At 48.2% G+C, this 22,666-nt stretch overlaps 1 protein-coding gene across 5 annotated transcripts in view; it reads left to right on the forward strand.

Moving 5' to 3' along the window:
* The window catches only part of extl3 (exostosin-like glycosyltransferase 3), a 104,910-nt gene that overhangs the window by 71,054 nt on the left and 11,190 nt on the right, over positions 1-22,666 (forward strand). For all 5 annotated transcript variants that reach the window (XM_085996656.1, XM_085996655.1, XM_085996654.1 and 2 more), the window contains exon 2: positions 5,275-7,937. In XM_085996656.1, the coding sequence (XP_085852782.1) occupies positions 5,805-7,937 (2,133 nt within the window). In that variant the 5' untranslated portion in view covers positions 5,275-5,804. The remainder of the gene's footprint in view (positions 1-5,274; positions 7,938-22,666) is intronic.

The raw sequence follows: 22,666 nt of genomic DNA on the forward strand, positions 1-22,666 counted from the left end.
CCCCACACGGTGTATAGTTTCACTTCCTCTTTCCTGACTAACCTGTATGACTCATTCCTGCGAGCCAGTCAGTGTGTTGAGATGTTAGCTCTGATCTTAGTGATTAAAAGCCAACTTGTTAAAGTCTATAACTTCTAGTTTTGTGGTTATTCAAGGCACATCAGAGGCCATTCGGCCCGTCGAGCCCGTGCCGGCTCTCTGCAAGAGCTCTTCAGCTAGTCCCACTCCCCCACCCTTTCCCCATAGCCCTGCAATTCTTTTTCCTTCAGGTACTTATCCAATTCCTTTTTGAAAGCCACAATTGAGTCTGCATCCACCACCCTTTCAGGCAGTGCATTCCAGATCATAGCCACTCGCTGCGTAAAAGTTTTTCCTCATGTCGCCTTTGGTTCTTTTGCCAATCATCTTAAATCTGTGTCCTCTGGTTCTCGACCCTTCCACCAATGGGAACAGTTTCTCTGTATCTACTCTGTCTAGACCCCTCATGATTTTGAACACCTCTATCAAATCTCCTCTCAACCATCTCTGCTCTAAGGAGAACAACCCCAGCTTCTCCAGTCTATCCAAGTAACTGAAGTCCCTCATCCCTGGAACCATTCTTGTAAATCTTTTCTGCACCCTCTCTAAGGCCTTCACATCCTTCCTGAAGTGCGATGCCCAGAATTGGACACAATACTCCAGTTGAGGCTGAACCAGTGTTTTATAAAGGTTCATCATAATTTCCTTGTGCTTGTACTCTATGCCTCTATTTATAAAGCCCAGGATCCCGTATGCTTTTTCAACCGCTTTCTCAACCTGCCCTGCCACCTTCAATAATTTGTGCACATATACCCCCAGGTATCTCTCTTCCTGCACCCCCTTTAGAATTGTACCGTTTTGTTTATATTGCCAATCAACATCACAAAAACATATCTGGTCGTTATCACATTGCTGTTTGTGGGAGCTTGCTGTGTGCAAATTGGCTACCGTGGTTCCTACATTACAACAGTGACTACACTTCAAAAAGTACTTCATTAGCTGTAAAACGCTTTGGGACATCCAGTGGTCGTGAAAGGCGCTATATAAATGCAAGTTTTTCTTCTTTCTTCCTCGTTCTTCCTACCAAAATGTATCAATTCGCACTTTTCTGCGTTAACTTTCATCTGCCACGTGTCCGCCCAGTCCACCATCCTGTCTATATCCTCTTGAAGTCTATCACTCCTCCTCACTGTTCACTATACTTCCAAGTTTTGTGTCATCTGCAAATTTTAAAATTGTGCCCTGTACACCCACATCCAAGTCATTAATATATATCAAGAAAAGCAGTGTATGTTGCATCTGCCAAGAATCAGCAGAGTGAAATACTAAACCTGCATATACAGTTAGATAGCACAGAAAGAGGCCCTTCAGCCCATCGAGTCCGCGCCAGCCATCAAGCCCTGTCTATTTTAATCCCATTTTCCAGCACTTGGTCCGTAGCCTTGTATGCTATGGCGTTTCAAGTGCTCATCTAAATGCATCTACCTCAATCAGGCTGAAAGGAGCAAGACCTGTGGGTTATTGTCAGGGTGGGAGTTGTGTGTTTTGGAAACTTTTGGGTGAAGTGTAGTGAGTGATGAGAGGAAGCAGCAAAGTGTCTGCTCTCCACCATGAGGTGGTACTGTGACTGCTGGTCACTGTGGCTTCAGACGATCTTGTTGTAAAGTTATTGATCAGAGGAAGAAAGAGAGTAACCAATCTCTCTCTCTCCCCTCCGAATCGAGCCATGTCTGAGGGGTGGGATAACCCAGTTCAACGGTTGGGCTGATTTCAAGTTCTAGACCTGTGTGGTTCAAAAAAAATAATTTTGGTTTTGTGGGTTGGTTATGTTACTGGACTAATGATTTAGAGAACGCAGGTTCAAATCTCACAAGTTAGAGAATTTGAATTCAGTTTTTAAAAAAATCCTGGAAATAAAAACAAGTAAAGTGATCATGAAGCTGTCTGATTGTCATAAAAACCCAACGGGTACACTCATGTCCTTTAGGGAAGGAAACCTGCCGTCCATACCCGGTCTGGCCCATACGTGACTCCAGTTACTCACCACATATTTGACTCTTAATTACCTTCTCAGTCTGTCTGTCTCTCTTGCCATCTCTCTCTGTTTGTCTCTGTCTCTCTCTCTATTTCTTACCGTCTCTCTGTCTGTTTCTCTCTCCATCTCTCTGCCTGTTTCTCTTTCATTCTGTCTGTGTTTCTCTTTGTTCTTTCTCTGCCTGTTCTTTCTGTCTGTTTCACGCTCTCTCTCCGTCTCTCTCTCCGTCCCTCTCTCCCTCCCCCCCGCCGCCTCCCCCCCGCCGCCTCCCCCCCGCCGCCGCCGCCGCCCCCCCCGCCGCCTTCCCCCCCCCGCCGCCTTCCCCCCCCGCCGCCTTCCCCCCCCGCCGCCTTCCCCCCCCGCCGCCTTCCCCCCCCGCCGCCTTCCCCCCCCGCCGCCTTCCCCCCCCGCCGCCTTCCCCCCCCGCCGCCTTCCCCCCCCGCCGCCTTCCCCCCCCGCCGCCTTCCCCCCCCGCCGCCTTCCCCCCCCGCCGCCTTCCCCCCCCGCCGCCTTCCCCCCCCGCCGCCTTCCCCCCCCCGCCGCCTCCCCCCCCCGCCGCCTTCCCCCCCCGCCGCCTTCCCCCCCCGCCGCCTTCCCCCCCCGCCGCCTTCCCCCCCCGCCGCCTTCCCCCCCCGCCGCCTTCCCCCCCCGCCGCCTTCCCCCCCCGCCGCCTTCCCCCCCCGCCGCCTTCCCCCCCCGCCGCCTTCTCCCCCCGCCGCCTTCCCCCCCCGCCGCCTTCCCCCCCCGCCGCCTTCCCCCCCGCCGCCTTCCCCCCCGCCGCCTTCCCCCCCCGCCGCCTTCCCCCCCCGCCGCCTTCCCCCCCCGCCGCCTTCCCCCCCCGCCGCCTTCCCCCCCCGCCGCCTTCCCCCCCCGCCGCCTTCCCCCCCCGCCGCCTTCCCCCCCCGCCGCCTTCCCCCCCCCGCCGCCTTCCCCCCCCGCCGCCTTCCCCCCCCGCCGCCTTCCCCCCCCGCCGCCTTCCCCCCCCGCCGCCTTCCCCCCCCGCCGCCTTCCCCCCCCGCCGCCTTCCCCCCCCGCCGCCTTCCCCCCCGCCGCCTTCCCCCCCGCCGCCTTCCCCCCCCGCCGCCTTCCCCCCCCGCCGCCTTCCCCCCCCCGCCGCCTTCCCCCCCCGCCGCCTTCCCCCCCGCCGCCTTCCCCCCCGCCGCCTTCCCCCTCTCTCTCTTCCCCCCTCTCTCTCTTCCCCCCTCTCTCTCTTCCCCCCTCTCTCTCTTCCCCCCTCTCTCTCTTCCCCCCCCTCTCTCTTCCCCCCCCTCTCTCTTCCCCCCCTCTCTCTTCCCCCCCCCTCTCTCTTCCCCCCCCTCTCTCTTCCCCCCCCTCTCTCTTCCCCCCCCTCTCTCTTCCCCCCCCCTCTCTCTTCCCCCCCCCTCTCTCTTCCCCCCCCCTCTCTCTTCCCCCCCCCTCTCTCTTCCCCCCCCTCTCTCTTCCCCCCCCCTCTCTCTTCCCCCCCCTCTCTCTTTCCCCCCCTCTCTCTTCCCCCCCCTCTCTCTTCCCCCCCTCTCTCTCTTCCCCCCCTCTCTCTCTTCCCCCCTCTCTCCCCTCTCTCCCATCTCTCTCTCAACCCTTCTCTCTCACCTCCCCTCTCTCTCACCTCTCCCCCTCGCTCTCCCCCTCTCCCGCACCCCCTGTTTCTCTCTCCCTCGCTCCCCGTCTCAGTCTGTCTCTTTCGTTCTCTCTCTATCTAATCAGTGCAGGATTCGGACTGGGAGCTAAAAGGGGAAAAAAAATCCCACCAAAAACATGGAAAACAGCCACAAGATATCTGTTCTCATCGCAGTTGCCCAATGATGTACTCTGTAAGTCTGTTCTTAATTAAAATTAATTCAGGGCTCCTGCATGAAGAATATTTCCTCGGGCAGTGGACCCGGCTAGTTCGCGTGGGATTGTACTCAAACCGAGCTTGCGTTTCCACGGGAATGACACAAGTCCAGAGAAATACAAATACCTTTTTTAAAAGAAGAGTTTGGCCAACTTTATTTGTTTGCAAATAAATGATGCATTTGAATGAATTTGGAAACTAGTCATTGCATCGAAGGAATGTGAGGCAGAGGCTTGACGGGAGAATTGGATAAAGATTTGAACCAGATGAAATGCAGGGCTATGGGATTAGCTTCGGATTACTGACTTTCCTCAATAGACACGATTGGCTGGAAACTTCCATGACATTGATATTGGTGGTTTGGCTTCACTCAACGCCTCCAGATACCGTAGTTTGCTGAACACATTCAGGAAAGATGATACCCTTTTGAGACTCTTTCCTCTTCTTCTCCCCGCCGCCGCCCCCCCCCCCCCCCTCACATAAAGAGATATTAGGACAGGTGATCAAAAAGGTAGGTGTAAAGGAAGGCGGAGAGGTTTAGGGAGGGAATTCCAGAGCTTTGGACCAAGGCGGCTGAAGGCACGGCCACCAGTGGTGGAGTGATTAAAATCAGGGATGCTCAAGAGGCCAGAATTAGAGGAGAACAGAGATCTGAGGGTTGTGGGGCTGGAGGAGGTTACAGAGATGGGGAGGGTTGTACAGAAAATAATCAAAAAGGCTAATGGAAAGCTGGCCTTTATATCTAGAGGACTAGAATACAAGGGGGTAGAAGTTATGCTACAGCTATACAAAACCCTGGTTAGACCACACCTGGAGTACTGTGAGCAGTTCTGGGCATCACGCCTCAGGAAGGATATATCGGCCTTGGAGGGAGAGCAGCGTAGGTTTACCAGAATGATACCAGGACTTCAAGGGTTAAGTTATGAGGAGAGATTACACAAATTAGGGTTGTATTCCCTAGAATTTAGAAGGTTAAGGGGTGATCTGATCGAAGTTTTCAGGATATTAAGGGGAACAGATAGGGTAGATAGAGAGAAAATATTTCTGCTGGTTGGGGATTCTAGGACTAGGGGGCATAATCTGAAAATTAGAGCCAGACCTTTCAGGAGTTAGATCGCAGATCAGCCATGATCTCATTGAATGGCAGAACAGGCTCGAGGGGCTGAATGGCCTCCTATGTTCCTATGTAGGGCTGGAGGAGGTTAGAGATAGGGAGGGGCGCGTCCATGGGGGGATTTGAAGACGAGGTTGAGAACCACAGTTTATAAACTCCCAGCTCTGGTGATTTAAAACTAATGAGCAGCATCGACAGATGCTCCCGCCCTCAGTGATGTACAAAATGTTTGATTTGTATGAAGCCACTAACTTGAAACCTCTTGTATTGCAGCTGGTGATGGCGCTAATGGAAGCTGAAGTGCTGTGAGAAGAGCGAGAGAGAAAAGGACAAGATTACCCGTCGCTTCCTGCTCATTGCTGTGGCCGTGGGTCGTGAATATCTTGTCGGGTGCCAATATAGGTTGCTGAGGGCCACTGATGGAGACTGCCGGCTTAACAGGCGTCTGCTGTGGTCCTCGGAGACCTCTCATCGTCATGGCAATGGCACCTCCAGTGGCAACAGTGAGCTGAAGGCGTACGCTGATTGATTCCGGTTTGCTGGGCAGCCTCGCGTGGAGAGAGAGAGACATTTCGTGGGACGCAGGAGAGAGAAAATGAAATTTCCATTCTATCGGTGTTAAGTTGTAAACGGCTTATGGGAACTATCTGAAGGGAAGTACACAATGAGCCTTTGGGCAGTGAGTGAGATTAGATTTCCCCATCATGGCTTCTGATCAAACGTGATTGTGAGAGGGTTTCTTTCCCCCTCTCTTTTTTAAATTTAAAAACGTTTTTTTCTCCTAACTCTTGCCGGTTTATATCATGCTCCGGAACGGAGGTGTTGGGAATGTAGGGCAGCCATGCATGCTACGATGGTCCAATCGCATCCGGTTAACCTGGCTCAGCTTCACCCTCTTCATCATACTGGTCTTCTTCCCGCTGATTGCCCATTACTACCTGACCACCATCGACAACCTGGACGACTCGGGTCCGCGTATTTTCGAGCCGCGCTCGGGCAACGCCCTGTGCGAGGTCAAGCACGTGCAGGACTTGTGCCGCATCCGAGAGTCTGTCAGCGAGGAGCTGCTCCAGCTCGAGGCCAAGCGGCAGGAGCTCAACAGCGAAATCGCCAAACTCAATCTGAAGATCGAGTCTTGCAAGAAGAGCATTGAGAATGCCAAGCAGGACCTGCTTCAGCTCAAGAATGTCATCAGCCAAACCGAGCACTCGTACAAAGAGCTGGTGGCTCAGAACCAGCCCAAGCTATCGCTGCCAATCCGCCTCTTGCCAGAGAAAGACGAGACCAACTTCCCATTGCCAAAGTCCCCCAACAGCTGCCGCTTGCACTCTTGCTTTGATTACTCCCGGTGTCCGCTTACATCTGGATTTCCCGTTTACATCTACTTACTGGATCAGTACCAATTCAGCGGTTTTATCGATCCATTAATCAAACAGGCATTCCAGGCGACTGCTCGGACTAACATCTACATTACAGACAATCCTCACGTTGCCTGTGTCTACGTGGTCTTGGTTGGGGAGCTGGAGGACTCATCGATACTGAAATCCATTGACCTTGAAAAGCAGTTGCATTCCCTCCCTTACTGGCGGTCAGATGGACACAATCATCTCCTCATCAACTTGTCCAGGAAGTCGCAGACACAGAACCTGCTCTACAATGTCAGCACAGGCAGGGCCATGGTTGCCCAGTCTAACTTCTACGACATGCAGTATCGTCCTGGGTTCGATCTCATCCCCTCGCCGCTTATCCACGCCATGTCCGAGCCCAATTTCCTAGAGATCCCTCCCCAGGTCCCCGTCAAAAGGAAGTATCTCTTCAGCTTCCAGGGAGAGAAGATCGAGTCACTCATGTCCAGCTTGCAGGAGGCCCGTTCCTTTGAGGAGGAGATGGAGGGCAACGCTCCAGCCGATTATGACGATCGGATCATCGCCACCTTGAAGGCTGTTCAGGACAGCAAGTTGGACTTGGTCCTTGTGGAGTTCACCTGCAAGAACCAGCCTCTGCCCGCCTTGCCTACTGAGTGGGCGCTTTGTGGCGAGAGGGGTGACAGACTAGAGTTGCTGAAATTGTCGTCTTTTGTCTTAATCATAACACCAGGGAACAGCCGTCTCATCGCTTCCGCTGGTTGTTCCATGAGGCTTTTTGAAGCCTTGGAAGTTGGAGCCATCCCGGTAATCCTCGGGGAACATGTGCAGTTGCCCTATCATGACACGATACACTGGAGCGAGGCAGCTCTGGTGGTGCCAAAACCACGCATAACGGAAGTCCACTTCCTCCTGAGAAGCATCTCTGACAGCGATCTCCTCAACATGAGACGTCAAGGCCGCTTCCTGTGGGAGACCTACTTTTCCACCTCGGACAATGTGCTGAGCACCATCCTGTCCACCGTGCGGACCCGGATACAAATCCCTGCCGCTCCCATCGCGGAAGAGCCGTCCAAGGAGATCCCTCACAAGACGGGAAAGGCCGCTGGCACTGATCCCAACATGGCGGACACTGGAGACCTGGATTTGGGGCCCGTTGAGACTGAGCCACCCTATGCCTCCCCCAAATACCTGCGGAACTTCACGGTTACCGTCCGGGATACTTACAGAGCCTGGAACACCGCCCCAGGACCATTCCACCTCTTTCCACACACCCCGCTTGACCCCACTTTACCCTCAGAGGCCAAGTTCCTTGGGTCCGGGACAGGATTCCGGCCAATAGGCGCAGGAGCCGGGGGCTCTGGGAAGGAGTTCCAGGCTGCGCTGGGCGGGAATGTTCCCAGGGAACAGTTTACAGTCGTAATGTTGACCTATGAGCGCGAGGAAGTCCTGATGAACTCTTTGGAGAGGCTGAATGGCCTTCCTTACTTAAATAAAGTCGTTGTCGTGTGGAACTCTCCCAAGCCACCATCTGAGGACCTTATTTGGCCTGATATCGGAGTGCCCATTGTGGTAAGGATATTTTCTTTTCTCTGGTATACTTCTATGACGGATAACCATCTCGTGCACGTGCGCGTGCATTCCAGTTTGGTAATGTTCTATGTAGCATGTTTAAAAAGTGACAAAGGACCAGGCTTCCCAGACCCAGGAAGGATCTCCTTGGAACTGTGCAGGTAAATCAAATACTGACTTTCAAGAAGTCTTTGCAGAGCCTTGCATGTTTTTTCATGTTATTTTATGTCTCCCCTTACCAGAAGAGTTGAGATCTGTACAATGAGTTAGTAGTCTCGCCAATTGATGAGGCTCCAGGGTCGATTGCCCATACATAGTGTAAATTATGTTGCCACTGGTAAACCCTCTGTAATATCGTGGGCTGAATTTGTACAATCTAAAGTCACAATGTCACTTGGATGTACTGCGTTCTATTTTCCTCGACTTCCTCTGGGGTTTCTAGAGCACGGGAATATTGGAAATGCCCGACTAACAAATAGATAATTCTCTTTGATGTAAATAAAATTGATACCCATTTTCAGTTCTGCCTATTTGGACGCACTGATCTAAATTACAATCAGTTGATTGGGTTTCCAGGTGAAGCATTTGCAGTCAATCCAATACAAGAGAGAAACCATCTTTGTTTCCATTACTTATTTTTACAAATGGGGTAGAAGAAAGTGGTTTTCCTCCTCTTTTAAACTTTTCTCCCACTGACTCAACAACAGGAACCACAACTTGTATTTATATAGCGCCTTTAAAGTAGTAAAAAGTCCCAAGGCGCTTCACAGGAGCGTAATCAAACAAAAATTGACACCGAGCCCCATGAGATGTTAGGACAGATGACCAAAAGCTTGGTCAAAAAGGTAGGATTTAAAGAGCATCTTAAAAGGAAGAGAGAGAGGCGGAGAGACTTAGGGAGGAAATTTCAGAGCTTAGGACCTAGGCAGCTGAAAGCATGGCCGCCAATGGTGCAACGATTAAAATTGTAGGATTGCCGAGATCTCGGAGGGTTGTCGGGCTGGAGGAGGTTACAGAGATAGGGCGGGGTGAGGCCCTGGAGGGATTTGAACATGAGGATCAGAATTTTAAAATTGAGGCTTTGCTCAACCTGGAGCTAATGTAGGTCAGCGAGTGGGTGCAGAGCGATGATGGCTGAACGGGACTTGGTGCGAGTTAGGATATGGGCAGCAGACTCCTACAACCCCCTCCATGTCATGCAGTTTCCCAGGCAGCAAGAGCGTGAATGGGAATTGATGCTGTTCCCCTGCTGTGGGAAAGAGCTTGAGTTTAGCACCTACCGGATTGAACAGCCAAGGCCTGGACTTGCTGTGCCAGGCCCTTCTATTTCTATCTTGTGGAAATCCATTCTGTTCAGGGCTAAACACTGTGAATTAGTAAACTGCAAATTCTTTGAAGGGTTAAGAGGTAATCGTGGATAATCAGTGAGGGTTTGTAAAAGGGTAGGTGAAGCTGTCTTATTTTAATGAATTAATTGAGAGAATCACTGAGCGTATAGACAAAGCAAAAGCAGTGCATGTTTAAAAAAATGTTTGATAAAAGTGTCACAACAGAAACTTGTTGCAAAGATGCATCAATTGTGGTTCAGTGGGTAGCACGATCACCTCAGTCAAAAGATGTAGAATATCCCATGGCACTATTTCGAAGAGGAGCAGGGGAGTTCTCTCTGGTGTCCGAGCCAATATTTAGCCCTCAATCAACATCACTGAAACAGATTATCTGGTTATCCCATTGCTGTTTGTGGAATCTTGCTGTGGGTAAATTGGCTGCCACGTTTCCTACATTACAACAGAGACTATACTTCAGAAATTCATTGGCTGTGAAGCAGTTTGGGACATCCTGTGGACATGAAAGGTGTTAAATAAATGCAAGTTCTTTCTTTCATTTCTTGTTTGATTGGCTCTTGTTTGATATCCACTTGACTCGATGCAAAGTAATGACCCTGGTTAACTCGAGACTGTGGTTATGTGAGTTGTGCTGCATTTGAGAGGTGTGATACTATTGGGTACAAGATATAGATAGACAGCCAAATTGCTTGAGGATAGCTCTGCCCCTTCACCTGTGTGTCGTCTGCTACAAAGAAATTGAAGGAGTGAATGGCTTCCATTTGATTCTAGCAACCTCATTAGTGAAAGCTTTTTTGTGGCATTTTTACCTGGAAATGCTCCAACGCCAAGGGTGTCCTGGGAACTGTCTCCAGGCACCGATCGTTGGTTGCTATGGTGCCGTTCTATTCTGGTACATTTTGCTAATTGTGTGCCACACTGAGGTGGAGACTCACTGAAAGCGGACCACAGAGAGACTAGCGTGAGTTGCTACAAATGTTTTGTCATATTATAGCATCAGTCTGGTCTGAAACTGCCCCTTGGGGAACTGCACAGACTGCAGCAGATGAACAGGAATTTTTAGGAAGATAGACCCAACATATCCTCTCCTTTTGATAGATTAACCCCACTATACCCCTTAATCCTTGCTCTGTCCAGAAATATGTCTGATGCGTCTTTTTTTGTTGTTGCCCAAATTACAACAGTGACTACATTTCAAAAGTACTTAATTGGCTGTAAAGCGCTGAGGTCATGAAAGGCAATATGTAAATACAATGGAGAAGGTGCAAAAAAGATTTACAAGGATGATACCAGAACTGAGAGGTTATACCCATCAGGAAAGACTGAACAGGGGCTCTTTTCTCTAGAAAAGAGAAGACTGACATGACCTGATAGTGGCTGTTAAAATTATGAAAGGGTTTGATAGGGTAGAAGATATTTCCAGTTGTGTGGGGAAGACCAAAACTAGAGGCCATTAATATAAAATTGTCTCTAATAAATCCAATAAGGAATTCAGGAGAAACTTCTTTTCCCAGAGAGTGGTGAGAATGTGGAACTTGCTACCACATGGAGTAGTTGAGGCGGATAGGATAGATGTATTTAAGGGGAAGGTAGATAAGTACATGAGGGAGAAAGTAATAGAAGGATATGTTGATAGGGTTAGATGAAGAGGGTGGGAGGAGGCTCGTGTGGAGCACAAACACTGGCACAGAGCAGTTAGGCCGAATGGCCTGTTTTTTTTTGCTGTAAATTCTATATAAGATCTTTCCCTTGCTAATTTTCTCCCTTCCTGGGTGCCGACTCCTGGGTTAGTTTTGGTCCCTCAGGTGCCTGAGCAGAATCACAGTAGACTGACCCCTAAACATGTGTGAGGTTTAATGGTGTCTGTTAACATTCTGTTTGGCTGGCGGGGGGGGGGGGGGGGTCCATCACAGCTGCACACGATCTCCCAATGTTCAAGCAATGCTAGCCAGTGTCGGTTGAAAGCAATCAGGAGCAGGAACCCTGATTGATTTTTCTCTCTGTGGTCCCTTGCTGGTGCCTGGCAGAGACCAGCTAACCTGACACAGAGGGTAGTGGGTGTGGGACCTGGAATCTCTGTGATCTGCTTAACTCTGCTACTTGCTGGATAAACTGACGGAGCTGTTGGGGGAAGGTCAGTAATTGTCTGACACCCGTTTGTACCTGGGCCAGAAGCCCCAGTTCGACGATCATTCTCCCCTCCGTGGTTTCATTTGAGAAAAGGGGAGGGAAAACATATGAAATAGGAGCAGGAGTAGGCCATTCGGCCCTTCGAGCCTGCTGTCATTCAATGAGATCATGGCTAATCTTCTGCCTCAACTCCATTCACCGCCCCTATCACCATATCCCTTGATGCCCTCACTAGTCAGAAATCTATTGACTTCTGTTTTGAATATACCCAATGACTGAGCCTCCACAGCCCCCTGGGGTAGAGAATTTCAAAGATTCACCACCTGTGTGAAGAAATTTCTTCTCATCTCGGTCCTGAATGGCCTACCCTTTATCCTGAGGCTGTGGCCCCTGGTTCTAGACTCCCTAGACAAGGGAAACATTCTCCCAGCATCCACCCTATCAAGCCCTGTAATAATTTTGTATGCTTCAATGAGATCCCCTCTCATTCTTCTGAATTCAAGAGAATACAGACCTAGTTTACTCAATCTCTTCTCATACGACAGTCCGCCATCCCAGGAATCAATCTCGTGAACCTTCGTTGCACTCCCTCTATGGCAAGTATATCCTTCCTTAGGTAAGGAGTCCAAAATTGTACACAGTACTCCAGGTGTGGTCTCACCAAGGCCCTATATAATTGGAGTAAGACTTCTTTACTCCTGTACTCAAATCCTCTTGTAATGAAGGCCAGCATACCATTTGCCTTCCTAATGGCTTGCTGCACATTCACTTTCAGTGACTCACGTACAAGGACACCCAGGTCCCTTTGAGCATCTGCATTCCCCAATCTTTCACCATTTAGGAAATACTCTGTCTTTCTGTTTTTTCTACCAAAGTGGATAACTTCACATTTATCCACATTATATTCCATCTGCCATGTTCTCGCCCACTCACTGAGCCTGTTGAGATCCCCCTGAAGCCTCTTCACATCCTCTTCATAACTGACACTGCCACCTAGCTTTGTATCATCAGCAAATTTGGAAATGTTACATTTAGTCCCCTCATCCAAATCATTGATCTAGATTGTGAATAGCTGGGGCCCAAGCACCGTTCCCTGCGGTACCCCACTAATCATGGCCTGCCATCCTGAAAAAGACCCGTTTATCCCTACTCTTTGTTTTCTGTCTGTAAACCAATTCTCAATCCATGCTAGTATATTACCCCCAATTTCATGTGCCCTAATTTTGTTCACCAACCTCTTGTGTGGGTCCTTATCGAAGGCCTTCTGAAAATCCAAATAAACCACATTTACCGGTTCCCCTCTGTCTACTCCACTAGTTACATCCTCAAAGAACTCCAATAGGTTTGTCAAACAGGATTTTCCCTTCCTAAATCCATGTTGACTCTGCCCAATCTTACTATTAGTTTCTAAGTGCCCAGTTATTGCATTCTTTATAATAGATTCCAGCATTTTCCCAACTACTGATGTGAGGCTAACAGGTCTGTAGTTCTCCGTTTTCTCTCCCTCCTTTCTTAAATAGCAGGGTTACATTTGCTATCCTCCAATCTGCAGGAACTGTTCCAGAATCTATAGAATTTTGGAAGATGACAACCAATGCGTCCAGTATCTCAATGGCCACCTCTTTCAAAACCCTAGGATGTAGGTCATCTGGTCCTTGAGATTTATCGACTTTTAGTCTGATTAATTTTGCTAGTACTGTTTTACTAATAATAATTTCTTTAAGTTCCTCATTCTTGTTACACCCTTGATTTTCTTGTATTTCTGGGAGGTTTTTTGTGTCTTCTTCCGTGGAGACAGAAACAAAGTATTTATTTAATTTCTCTGCCATTTCCTCATTCCCCATTATAAATTCTCCCATCTCTGACTGTAAAGGACCTACATTTACCTTCACCAGTCTTTTCCTTTTCACATATCTATAGAAGCTTTTACAATCCGTTTTTATACTTTTCGCTAGTTTGTGCTCATATTCCATTTTCCCTTTCTTTATCAATTTCTTGGTCCCCCTTTGCTGATTTCTAAAAAGATCCCAATCCTCCGGCTGACCGCTTTTTTGGCATCTTTATAAGCTTCCTCCTTTGACTTAATACAAGCTTTAATTTCTTTTGTTAGCCATGGTTGGATCACTTTTCCTTTTGGGTTTCTATGCCCTAGAGGAATATGTTTGTTGCAAATTATGCATTATTTCCTTGAATGTTAGCCATTGTATGTCCACCTTCATACTTTTTAGTGTAGTCTCCCAATCTACCATGGCCAACTTGTCCCTCATACCCTTGTAGTTTCCTCTGTTTAGATTGAAGACCTTAGTTTCAGATTGGACTTGCATCCCTCTCAAACTTAATGTAAAATTCAATCATATTATGCTCATTTGTCCCTAAAGGCCCCTTTACCACAAGATTATTGATTAGCCCTTTCTCGTTACACAGTACCAGATCCAGAATAGCCTGTTCCCTGGTTGGTTCCTCCACATACTGATCCAGGAAAGCATCTCGCATGCATTCCAAGAATTCGTCCGCCACACCATTATTGGTAATTTGATTTGCCCAGTCAATATGTAGATTAAAGTCCCCCATGACTACCGTATTACCCTTGTTACATGCTCTTCTAATCTCTTGATTGATACTGTGCCCTACATTACCACTACTGTTTGGTGGCCTATACACAACTCCCACCAATGTTTTCCACCCTTTGTTGTTTCTTAGCTCCACCCAAACTGATTCCAGTTCGACATCACGATCTGCCGAGCCAAGATCTTTTATCTCTACCGTACTGATCTCATCCCTTACTAACAGCACTACGCCACCTCCTTTTCCTTTTTGTCTGTCCTTCCTAAATGTTGAGTACCCTGGAACATTCAGTTCCCAGCTTTGGTTACCCTGCAACCACGTCTCTGTAATGGCAATTACATCATACCCATTTACTTCTATTAGTGCCATTAATTCATCCACCTTGTTGCGAATGCTACGTGCATTTAGACAAAGTGCCTTCAACTATGCCTGTTTAATTTTTTTCTGCACTTTGACCCTCTTTACTGTTGGCCTTTGTTTCTGCTCCCTACTAGTTTTGCTGACTAATTTTCTAACTTGTACCTCCAGCTTTATTTCTCTCCATTCTGGGCCCACACTTAGGTTTCCAGCCCCCTGACAAACTAGTTTAAATCCTTCCCAACTTCACTAGCAAACCCCCCTGAGAGGATATTGGTCCCGGTTCTGCCGAGGTGTAATCCGTGCAGCTTGTACAGGTCCCACCTTCCCCAGAATCGGTCCCAATGCCTCAGGAATTTAAATCCCTCCCTCCTACACCATCTCTCCAGCCACTCATTCATCTGGTCTATTCTCCTATTTCTGCTCTCGCTAGCATGTGGCACTGGGAGTAATTCTGAGATTACTACCTTTTGAGGTCCTGCTTTTTAATTTATTTCCTAGCTCCCTATATTCTGCTTGCAGGACCTCGTCCCTCTTTCTACCTATGTCATTGGTACCGATATGGACCACGACCTCTGGCTGTTCACCCTCCCCCTTCCTAATATCCTGCTGCCGCTCAGTGACATCCTTGACCCTGGCACCAGGGAGGCAACATACCATCCTGGAGTCACATCTGCGGCCACAGAAACGTCTATCTGTTCCCCTTACGATAGAATCCCCCATCACTATTGCTCTCCACTCTTTTTCCTCCCCTCCTGTGCAGCTGAGCCACTAGTAGTGCCACGGACTTGGCTCTTGCTGCATTCCCCTGAGAAACCATCTCCCCCAGCAGTATCCAGAATGGAAAATCTGTTGGAGAGGGAGATGGACCCAGGGGACTCCTGCACTACCTTCCTAGTTCTTTTACTCTGTCTGGTGGTCACCCATTCCCTTTCTACCTGTGCACTCTTTACCTGCGGTGTGACCACCTCGTTAAACATGCTATCCACATAGATCTCAGCCTCGCAGATGCTCTACAGTGCCGCAGCTTCAGATCCGAAATGTGGATTTCGAGTAGCTGCAGCTGGAGACATTTCCTGCACACATGTTTTCCCTGGACACCGAAAGTGTCCCTGACTTCTCACATAGCACAGGAGGAGCACTCCTCACTGCCGAGCTGCCCTGCCATGTCCTACCCTTAATTTACTCCCTTTGCTTCCTCTAAATTAAAGAATATTAAATACACTAGGGACCTTACTTTACTTTGCACATTACTTTCTCTAATCTACAGACCTTACTTTTACTTTAACGACTGGACTGTAGAAATACTCACCAGGTCCTACTTACCAATCAGCTCCTTCCCTGGTTGTGACGTCACTTTATCGGTTTTGCAGTTGTTGTTGTTATTGTTGTTTGACTACTCCTGCTCTCGGACTCTTTCCTTGGTGTAAAGTAAGAACCAATTCCTACAGGGTGAAAAGTTAGGAAAAGCAAAGGTGAAGCATGCGACCAGTCTCTCTTTGCGCCCCCCCCCCCCAAATCTCTCCCCTTCCATCGATCTCCCCCTCGCTCTTGCGCCCACGCTCTCCCCCCTCGCTCCACCCACTCGCGCCCCCTGCACCCCCCCCCCCGGTGCCCGCCCTCTCTCTCTTTTTTCTCTCTCTCGAGAACTAGAGGCACAGATTTAAGGTGATTTGCAGAAGAACCAAAGGCGACATGAAGAAAAACTTTTTTACTCAGCAAGTTGTTAGGATCTGGAATGCAATGCCTGAAAGGGTAGTGGAGGCAGACTCAATTGTGGCTTTCAAACAGGAGTTGGATAAGTACCTGAAGGAAATAGTATTTGTTTAATTTCTCTGCCATTTCCTTATTCCCCATTATAATTTCTCCTGTCTCAGCCTGTAAGGGACCCACATTTACTTTCGCTAATCTTTTCCTTTATACGCACCTAACAGCTTTTACAGTCTGTTTTTATGTCTCTCGCTAGTTTACTCTTATATTCTATTTTCCCTTTATCAATCCTTTGCTGGATTCTAAAATCCTCCCAATCCTCAGGCTTACGACTCTTTTTAGCAACATTATAAGCCTCTTCCTTTGATCTAATACTATCTTTAACTTCTCTTATTAGCCACGGTTGGACCACATTTCCTGTGGGGTTTTTGTGGCTTAAAGGATGTATATTTGTTGTAAATGATGTATTAATTCTTTAAATGCTAGCCATTGCTCGTCCACTGTCATACCTTTTAATGTAGTTTCCCAATCTACCTTAGCCAACTCGCCTCTCATACCTACATAGTTTGCTTTGTTTGGATGTAAGACCCCAGTTTCAGATTTAACTAAATCACTTTCAAACTCAATATAAAATTCTATCATATTATGGTCACTCTTCCCTAAAGACCCCTTTACTACAAGGTTATTAATTAACCCTTTCTCGTTGCACAATACTAGATCTAAAATAGCCTGTTCCCCAGTTGGTTCCTCAACATACTAATCTGGAAAACTATCTTGCATACATTCCATGAATTCGTCCTCCACACTATTACTGCAAATTTGGTTTGCCCAGTTCTGCAAGAAGTGGCTCACCTTCTATCTCCTGAAAGCCTTTTTACCATGTACAAGGCACAAGTCAAGAGTGTGATGGAATACTCTCCACTTGCCTGGATGAATGCAGCTGTAACAACACTCAAGAAGCTTGACACCATCCAGGGTAAAGCAGCCCGCTTGATTACTACCCATCCACCACCTTAAACATTCACTCCGTCCACCACCGGCGCACTGTGTCTGCAGTGTGTACCATCTACAAGAGGCACTGCAGCAACTCACCAAGGCTTCTTCGACAGCATCTCCCAAACCTGCAACCTCCACGACCTAGAAGGACAAGGGCAGGAGGTATATGGGAACGCCATCACCTCCAATTTTCCTTCCAAGTCCCACACCATCCTGACTTGGAAATATATCGCTGTTCCTTCATTGTCACTGGGTCAAAATCCTGGCACTCCCTCCCTAACAGCACTGTGGGAGAAGTGCAAAGTGATGCATTTTGGTGGGAAAAATGAAGGGAGGCAATATAAACAAAGAGGTACAATGCTTAAGGGGGTGCAAATTTTGACGGCGGCAGGATACGTTGATAAAGCTGTTTTTAAAAAAAAAAAAAAAAGCAGATGGGATCCTACGCTTTATAAATAGAGGAATAGAGTACAAAAGCAAGGAAGTCATGCTAAATCTTTGTAAATCACTGGTTAGACCTCCGCTGGAATGTTGTGTCCAATTCTGGGCATCACACTTTAGGAAGGATGTCAAGGCCTTGGAGAGGTTGCAGAGGAGATTTACTAGAATGGTACCAGGGATGAGGGTCTTCAGTTATGTGGATAGACTGGAGAAGCTGGGGTTGTTTGCCTTCGAGCAGAGAAGTTTAAGGGGAGATTTAATAGTTGTTCATAATTATGAGCGGTTTTGAGAGTAGATAGGGAGAAAATGTTTCTAGTGACAGGAGGGTTGATAACCAGAGGACACAGTTTTAAGGTAATTGGCAAAAAGTGCCAGGGGGAGATGAGAATTATTTTTACTCAGCAAGTTGTTGTGATCTGGAATGCACTGCCCAAAAGGGAATTAATAAATACTTGAAGGGTAAAAATTTGTAGGGCTGTGGGGAAAGAACAAGTGTGTGGGACTAATTGGAGAGCTCTTTCAAAGAGCCGGCATAGGCACGATGGGTCAAATGGCCTTCTGTGTTGTAAGATTCTATGATTTTACCTTCACCATACGGACTGCAGCAGTTCAAGAAGGCGGCTCACCGCCATCTTCTCAAGGGCAACTAGGAATGTGCAATAAATGCTGCCCTTCCCAGCGACGCCCACATCCCCAGAATGAACTGAAAAATGTTTAAACACAGCATAAGTTTGATTACTTGTTAACCCCAGCTGCCCACATGCTATTTGCAACAGATGGTAGGATTTAGTGATCTTGACACTACATGGGATGCCCCTCCCACTCCTCCACATTGCTCACACATGGGCTAATTTTATTTGACTTGGGTAAAGTGCAGTACTGTACCTGGGAATGGAGGAACATGGTTTGAGTCCGTGCTCCCTGAGTTTCTGACCTCGGATATGTTACGCAGGCACGTAGTGGGTGAGGGATATTGGACATTGTACCTCTGTAGGCCTCCGTTCTTTTTCCCTTTCTCTCTCTGTCACTATCTCTGTTGTACTCTCGTTCTGTTGCTCACTCACTAGTGAGAGCTCACCGCAACAGGGAATTAGATATATATTTGATACATCTACGGGGAAAGAGCAGGGGAGTGGGACTAACAACAGAAAATGCTGGAAAAACTCAGCAGGTCAGGCAACATCCGTGGAGAGAAATTTGAGTTGACTAATTGGATAGCTCTTTCAAATAGCCAGCACAGGCATGATGGGCTGAGTGGCCTCCTTCTGTGCGCTGTGATTCTAGTGTGTGTGTTCTCTTCCTCCCCCTATATCACCCATGCTCTGCTCTCACTTGCTTTCTATCATATACTCTGATGATCTTGCTTTCTCTGCCATGTATGCTGCCCCCGTCGTGCATGATTCCTTTCTTTTGCCCTCTTCCCTTCCTCCCTATCCCCCTCTCTTCCCATCCCTGTTCCTCCATCTCTCTCTTCTCCTCCCCTCTCTCTCTCCCCTCTCTCCCTTCTCTCTCTTCCTTCTCTCTCTCTTCCCCTCCCACCTGTCTCTCTTTCCCTCTCCCTCAACCTCCCTCCCTCACTCTCTTTCTGAAATATGGTCTGTCAGCTTGTAAGCAAAGCTGGTATTGAAAGCAGTTCGAACCTCTGTGCATTATGGTTTTGGTTCCATTGCTTGTCCTATGTGTCACTGTAGCCTCGGGCTGTATCCAATTGTCGGGGTCTCTTTAGCCTGACTTGTCTGAATGGCGCAGACCGTGGGCTACACACATAATTCGCCAGCCAGCAGTTCCCAGGAATGTTTTCCTTCTAATTGTTTGCACGTTTTTCTTTGCTCTTTTCTGTACCCCTAGTGAACTGCGCTGGGGAGGGGCAAACACTGCACAAAGTGCTCGCAGCTGTCGAGGGAGCCAACAGATACTCCCCGTCGTGCCCCATTCCTTAACTACATAATGTTCGCCGAGCCCTTGTTAAACACAGCGTGACTACCGCAGCACTGCATGCCTGTGCACTGACTCACTGGACCACACATAGATGGATCTCAGCCCAATTAACTGGGAAGTTGCGGAGTTGCAATCAAAAGGCTATCTGCTGTTCAGCCCCTCGAGCCTTTTTCACCATTCAGTTAGATCATGGCTGATTTGTATCTTAACTCCATCTACCCACCTTTGTTGTGTAACCCTTAATACCCTCGCCTAACGAAAATCTATCCATCTCAGTATTGAAATTTCCAATTGACCCCCCCAGCCTCAACAGCTTTTTGAGGGAGAGAGTTCCAGATTTCCACTACCTTTTGTGAAGAAGTGCTTCCTGATGTCACCCATGAATGGCCTAGCTCTAATTTTAAGGTTATGCCCCTTATTCTGGACTCCCCCATCAGAGGAAATAGTTTTTCTTTATCTACCCTATCAACTCCTTTAATCATCTTAAACATTTCAATTAGATCATCCCTTAATTTTCTAAACTCAAGGGAGTACATGCTTAGTTTATGCAACCTGGTCTCATAATTTAACCCTTTTAACCCTGGTATAATTCTGGTGAATCTGCGCTGCATCCCCATCAAGGCCAGTATATCCTTCCTTAGGTGCGGTGTCCAGAACTGAACACAGTACTCCAGAGCTTTATAGCTCTATTCCAGCCCTCTTATGATAAAGGCTAACATTCCATTAGCCTTTTTCGTTATTTTTTGTACCTGTTCACTAGCTTTTAGTGGTTTCTGTACTTGAACCCCTAAATCTCTCTGCTCATCCACAGCTCGTAGTCTCCCACTGTTAAGAAAATATTCTGATTGGTCTTTCTTGGGTCCAAGGTGATGAACTCACACCTTGCCCTTTTCCCACTCACTTAATCTATCAATGTCTCTTTGCAATTTCCTGCTCCGAGGGAGGGGGTGTCAGACTGAGGTTGGAGAGCAGATTACCTCCCTGTACCCTGCCGGGGGAGGGGGATGAGGGGATCTAAGGAAGGGAGTAAAATAATTTGCCGAGGTGGAAAGTGTTAGATCCGTGTATTTTTGATGTGTGTCCTTCAATAACTAGACACGAGACTGCAGGAACAATCAACAGGTATTTACTGGATGAGGGTTACTCTAAAACTAAACGTACAGATCCCTACTCAGGGTTTATATACAGGTGTGGTCACTGCCGGTACTACAGTATACAGGAGCTGTAAAAAGTAGTTCTCCCCTTAAAGGTACATACACTACAATTCCTCCCCTTTTAGATTGACAGTACCATAACATTCATTTAACAATTAACACTTTTAACATGCACATTAACTGAAAATAGTCCATTTATAAATTCAGTCTTGGGGCGGCTTCCTGATCCTTTCTGGATAGCGCCTTTCCTGAGTGCCTTGTTCTTGGTGCGGAGGCCCCTTGTCGTCAGTTGGTTCATCAGCTTCCGATGCTACTGCTTCTGGGGTAGATGCTACCTGTATGTCGGGTTCATCACCAGGTGCGCAAGACATGGGGTTGACTCGTTCCTGTGACTCTAGGATCTGGTCGACATGGCGTCTCACAATGTTCTCCCCAACATCCACTGTGTACATTAGTGGCCCCTGCCATGTGCATATCGTTCCTGGTTGCCATTTCTCTGTTCGGTAGTCGCAGGCCAAGACTGGTTGCCCTACATTGAAGCTCCTTGTCGGCTTCTCATTGATGTGCTGGAATTGCTTATTCTCAACATCTCTTCGTACATTTGGTCTGAGCAAATCTCAACCTTCGGTTAAAGAACATCATGGCCGGGGTCTGGTTGGTGACTGCATGTGTCGCATTTCTGTAGGCTAACAGGAAATTGTCCACCTTATGCTGCAGTGGAATGTCGTCATCGCACATGGCACTTACTGCTTTCTTAAAGGTTTGTACGAACCTCTCAGCCAATGCATTTGTGGCTGGATGATACGGGGCGGATGTGTAATGCCGTACCCCATTCCTTTTCATGAATCTTCGAAACTCTTCGGACACAAACTGTGGTCCGTTATCAGAACAAATCTGCTCTGGCAAGCCGTTCCTGGCAAATATGGTCCGTAGGACTGCAATAGTTTTCTCCGTGGTGGTGGAGGACATTTTGATCACCTCAGGCCATTTCGAGTGCGCATCCACGGCTATTAGAAACATTGAGTCCATGAATGGACCAACAAAATCAATATGCACCCGTTGCCATGGAGATGAGGCCACTCCCATGGGTGTAGAGGGGCATGTGGTGGTGCATTTTGGACCTTCCGGCTTCCTGAGCAGCTCTTTGTCAGGTCCTCGATTTGCTGATTGATCCCCGGCCACCACACATAAGCCCTAGCAAGGCTTTTCATTTTCACCCTTCCCAGATGGCCTTCGTGAAGCTCATTGAGCACTCTCTCCCTTAACTTGGGTGGAATTACCACTCGGGATCCACACATCAAGGTCCCCTGGCATACTGACCGCTGTTCTCTTCTGGATGAGAATGCTGGCAACAGTGAGTCGCCATGTGTTGGCCATCCCTTCTCCGTCAAGTCATATACCCGAGACAGTGTCGGGTCATTTCGGGTCTCCTTCTCTATATCAGCGTTAGTTACTGGCAAGCGTTCAATTATAGTCGAATGAAATATTTCGACAGGGTCCACTGCTGGTACTTCCTCCGCAGTAGGCAGTGGCAGGCGTGATAGCCCATCAGCGTTTCCATGCTGTTTCGTGCCCTTATACTCGATTTCATATTGGTTCGCCCCTAGAAAAAGCGACCATCTTTGTAGCCATTGCGCAGTCATCACCGGCACGCCCTTTGGATTAAAGATGGAGACAAGTGGTTGGTGGTCCGTCAGCAAGGTGAACTTCTGCCCGTGCAGATAGTGGTTGAACTTGTTCACTCCCCACACTAGGCTGAGGGCCTCCCTGTCAATCTGGGTGTAGTTACGCTCGGCTGAGGTTAGTGACCGAGACGCAAAGGCTACCGGCCTCTCCGAGCCGTCCGGGAACTTGTGCGACAGCACTGCTCCAATGCCATAGGGTGATGCATCACATGCCAACCGAATGGGTAGTGCTGGGTTGAAATGAGCCAACACCTCTTTTGATGTGATCAATTCTTTGCACTTCTGGAAAGCTCGTTTACATTCATCATTTCACTTCCATAGTACCCCCGTTTGCAGTAGGGTGTTCAGTGGGTGTAGTACTGTAGACAAATTTGGCAAGAACTTATGGTAGTAGTTCACCAGCCCGA

This window comes from Somniosus microcephalus, chromosome 9 (assembly GCF_052327205.1).
Source record: "Somniosus microcephalus isolate GS21.2 chromosome 9, FLI_Smic_1.0, whole genome shotgun sequence".
Classification (NCBI taxonomy): domain Eukaryota; kingdom Metazoa; phylum Chordata; class Chondrichthyes; order Squaliformes; family Somniosidae; genus Somniosus; species Somniosus microcephalus.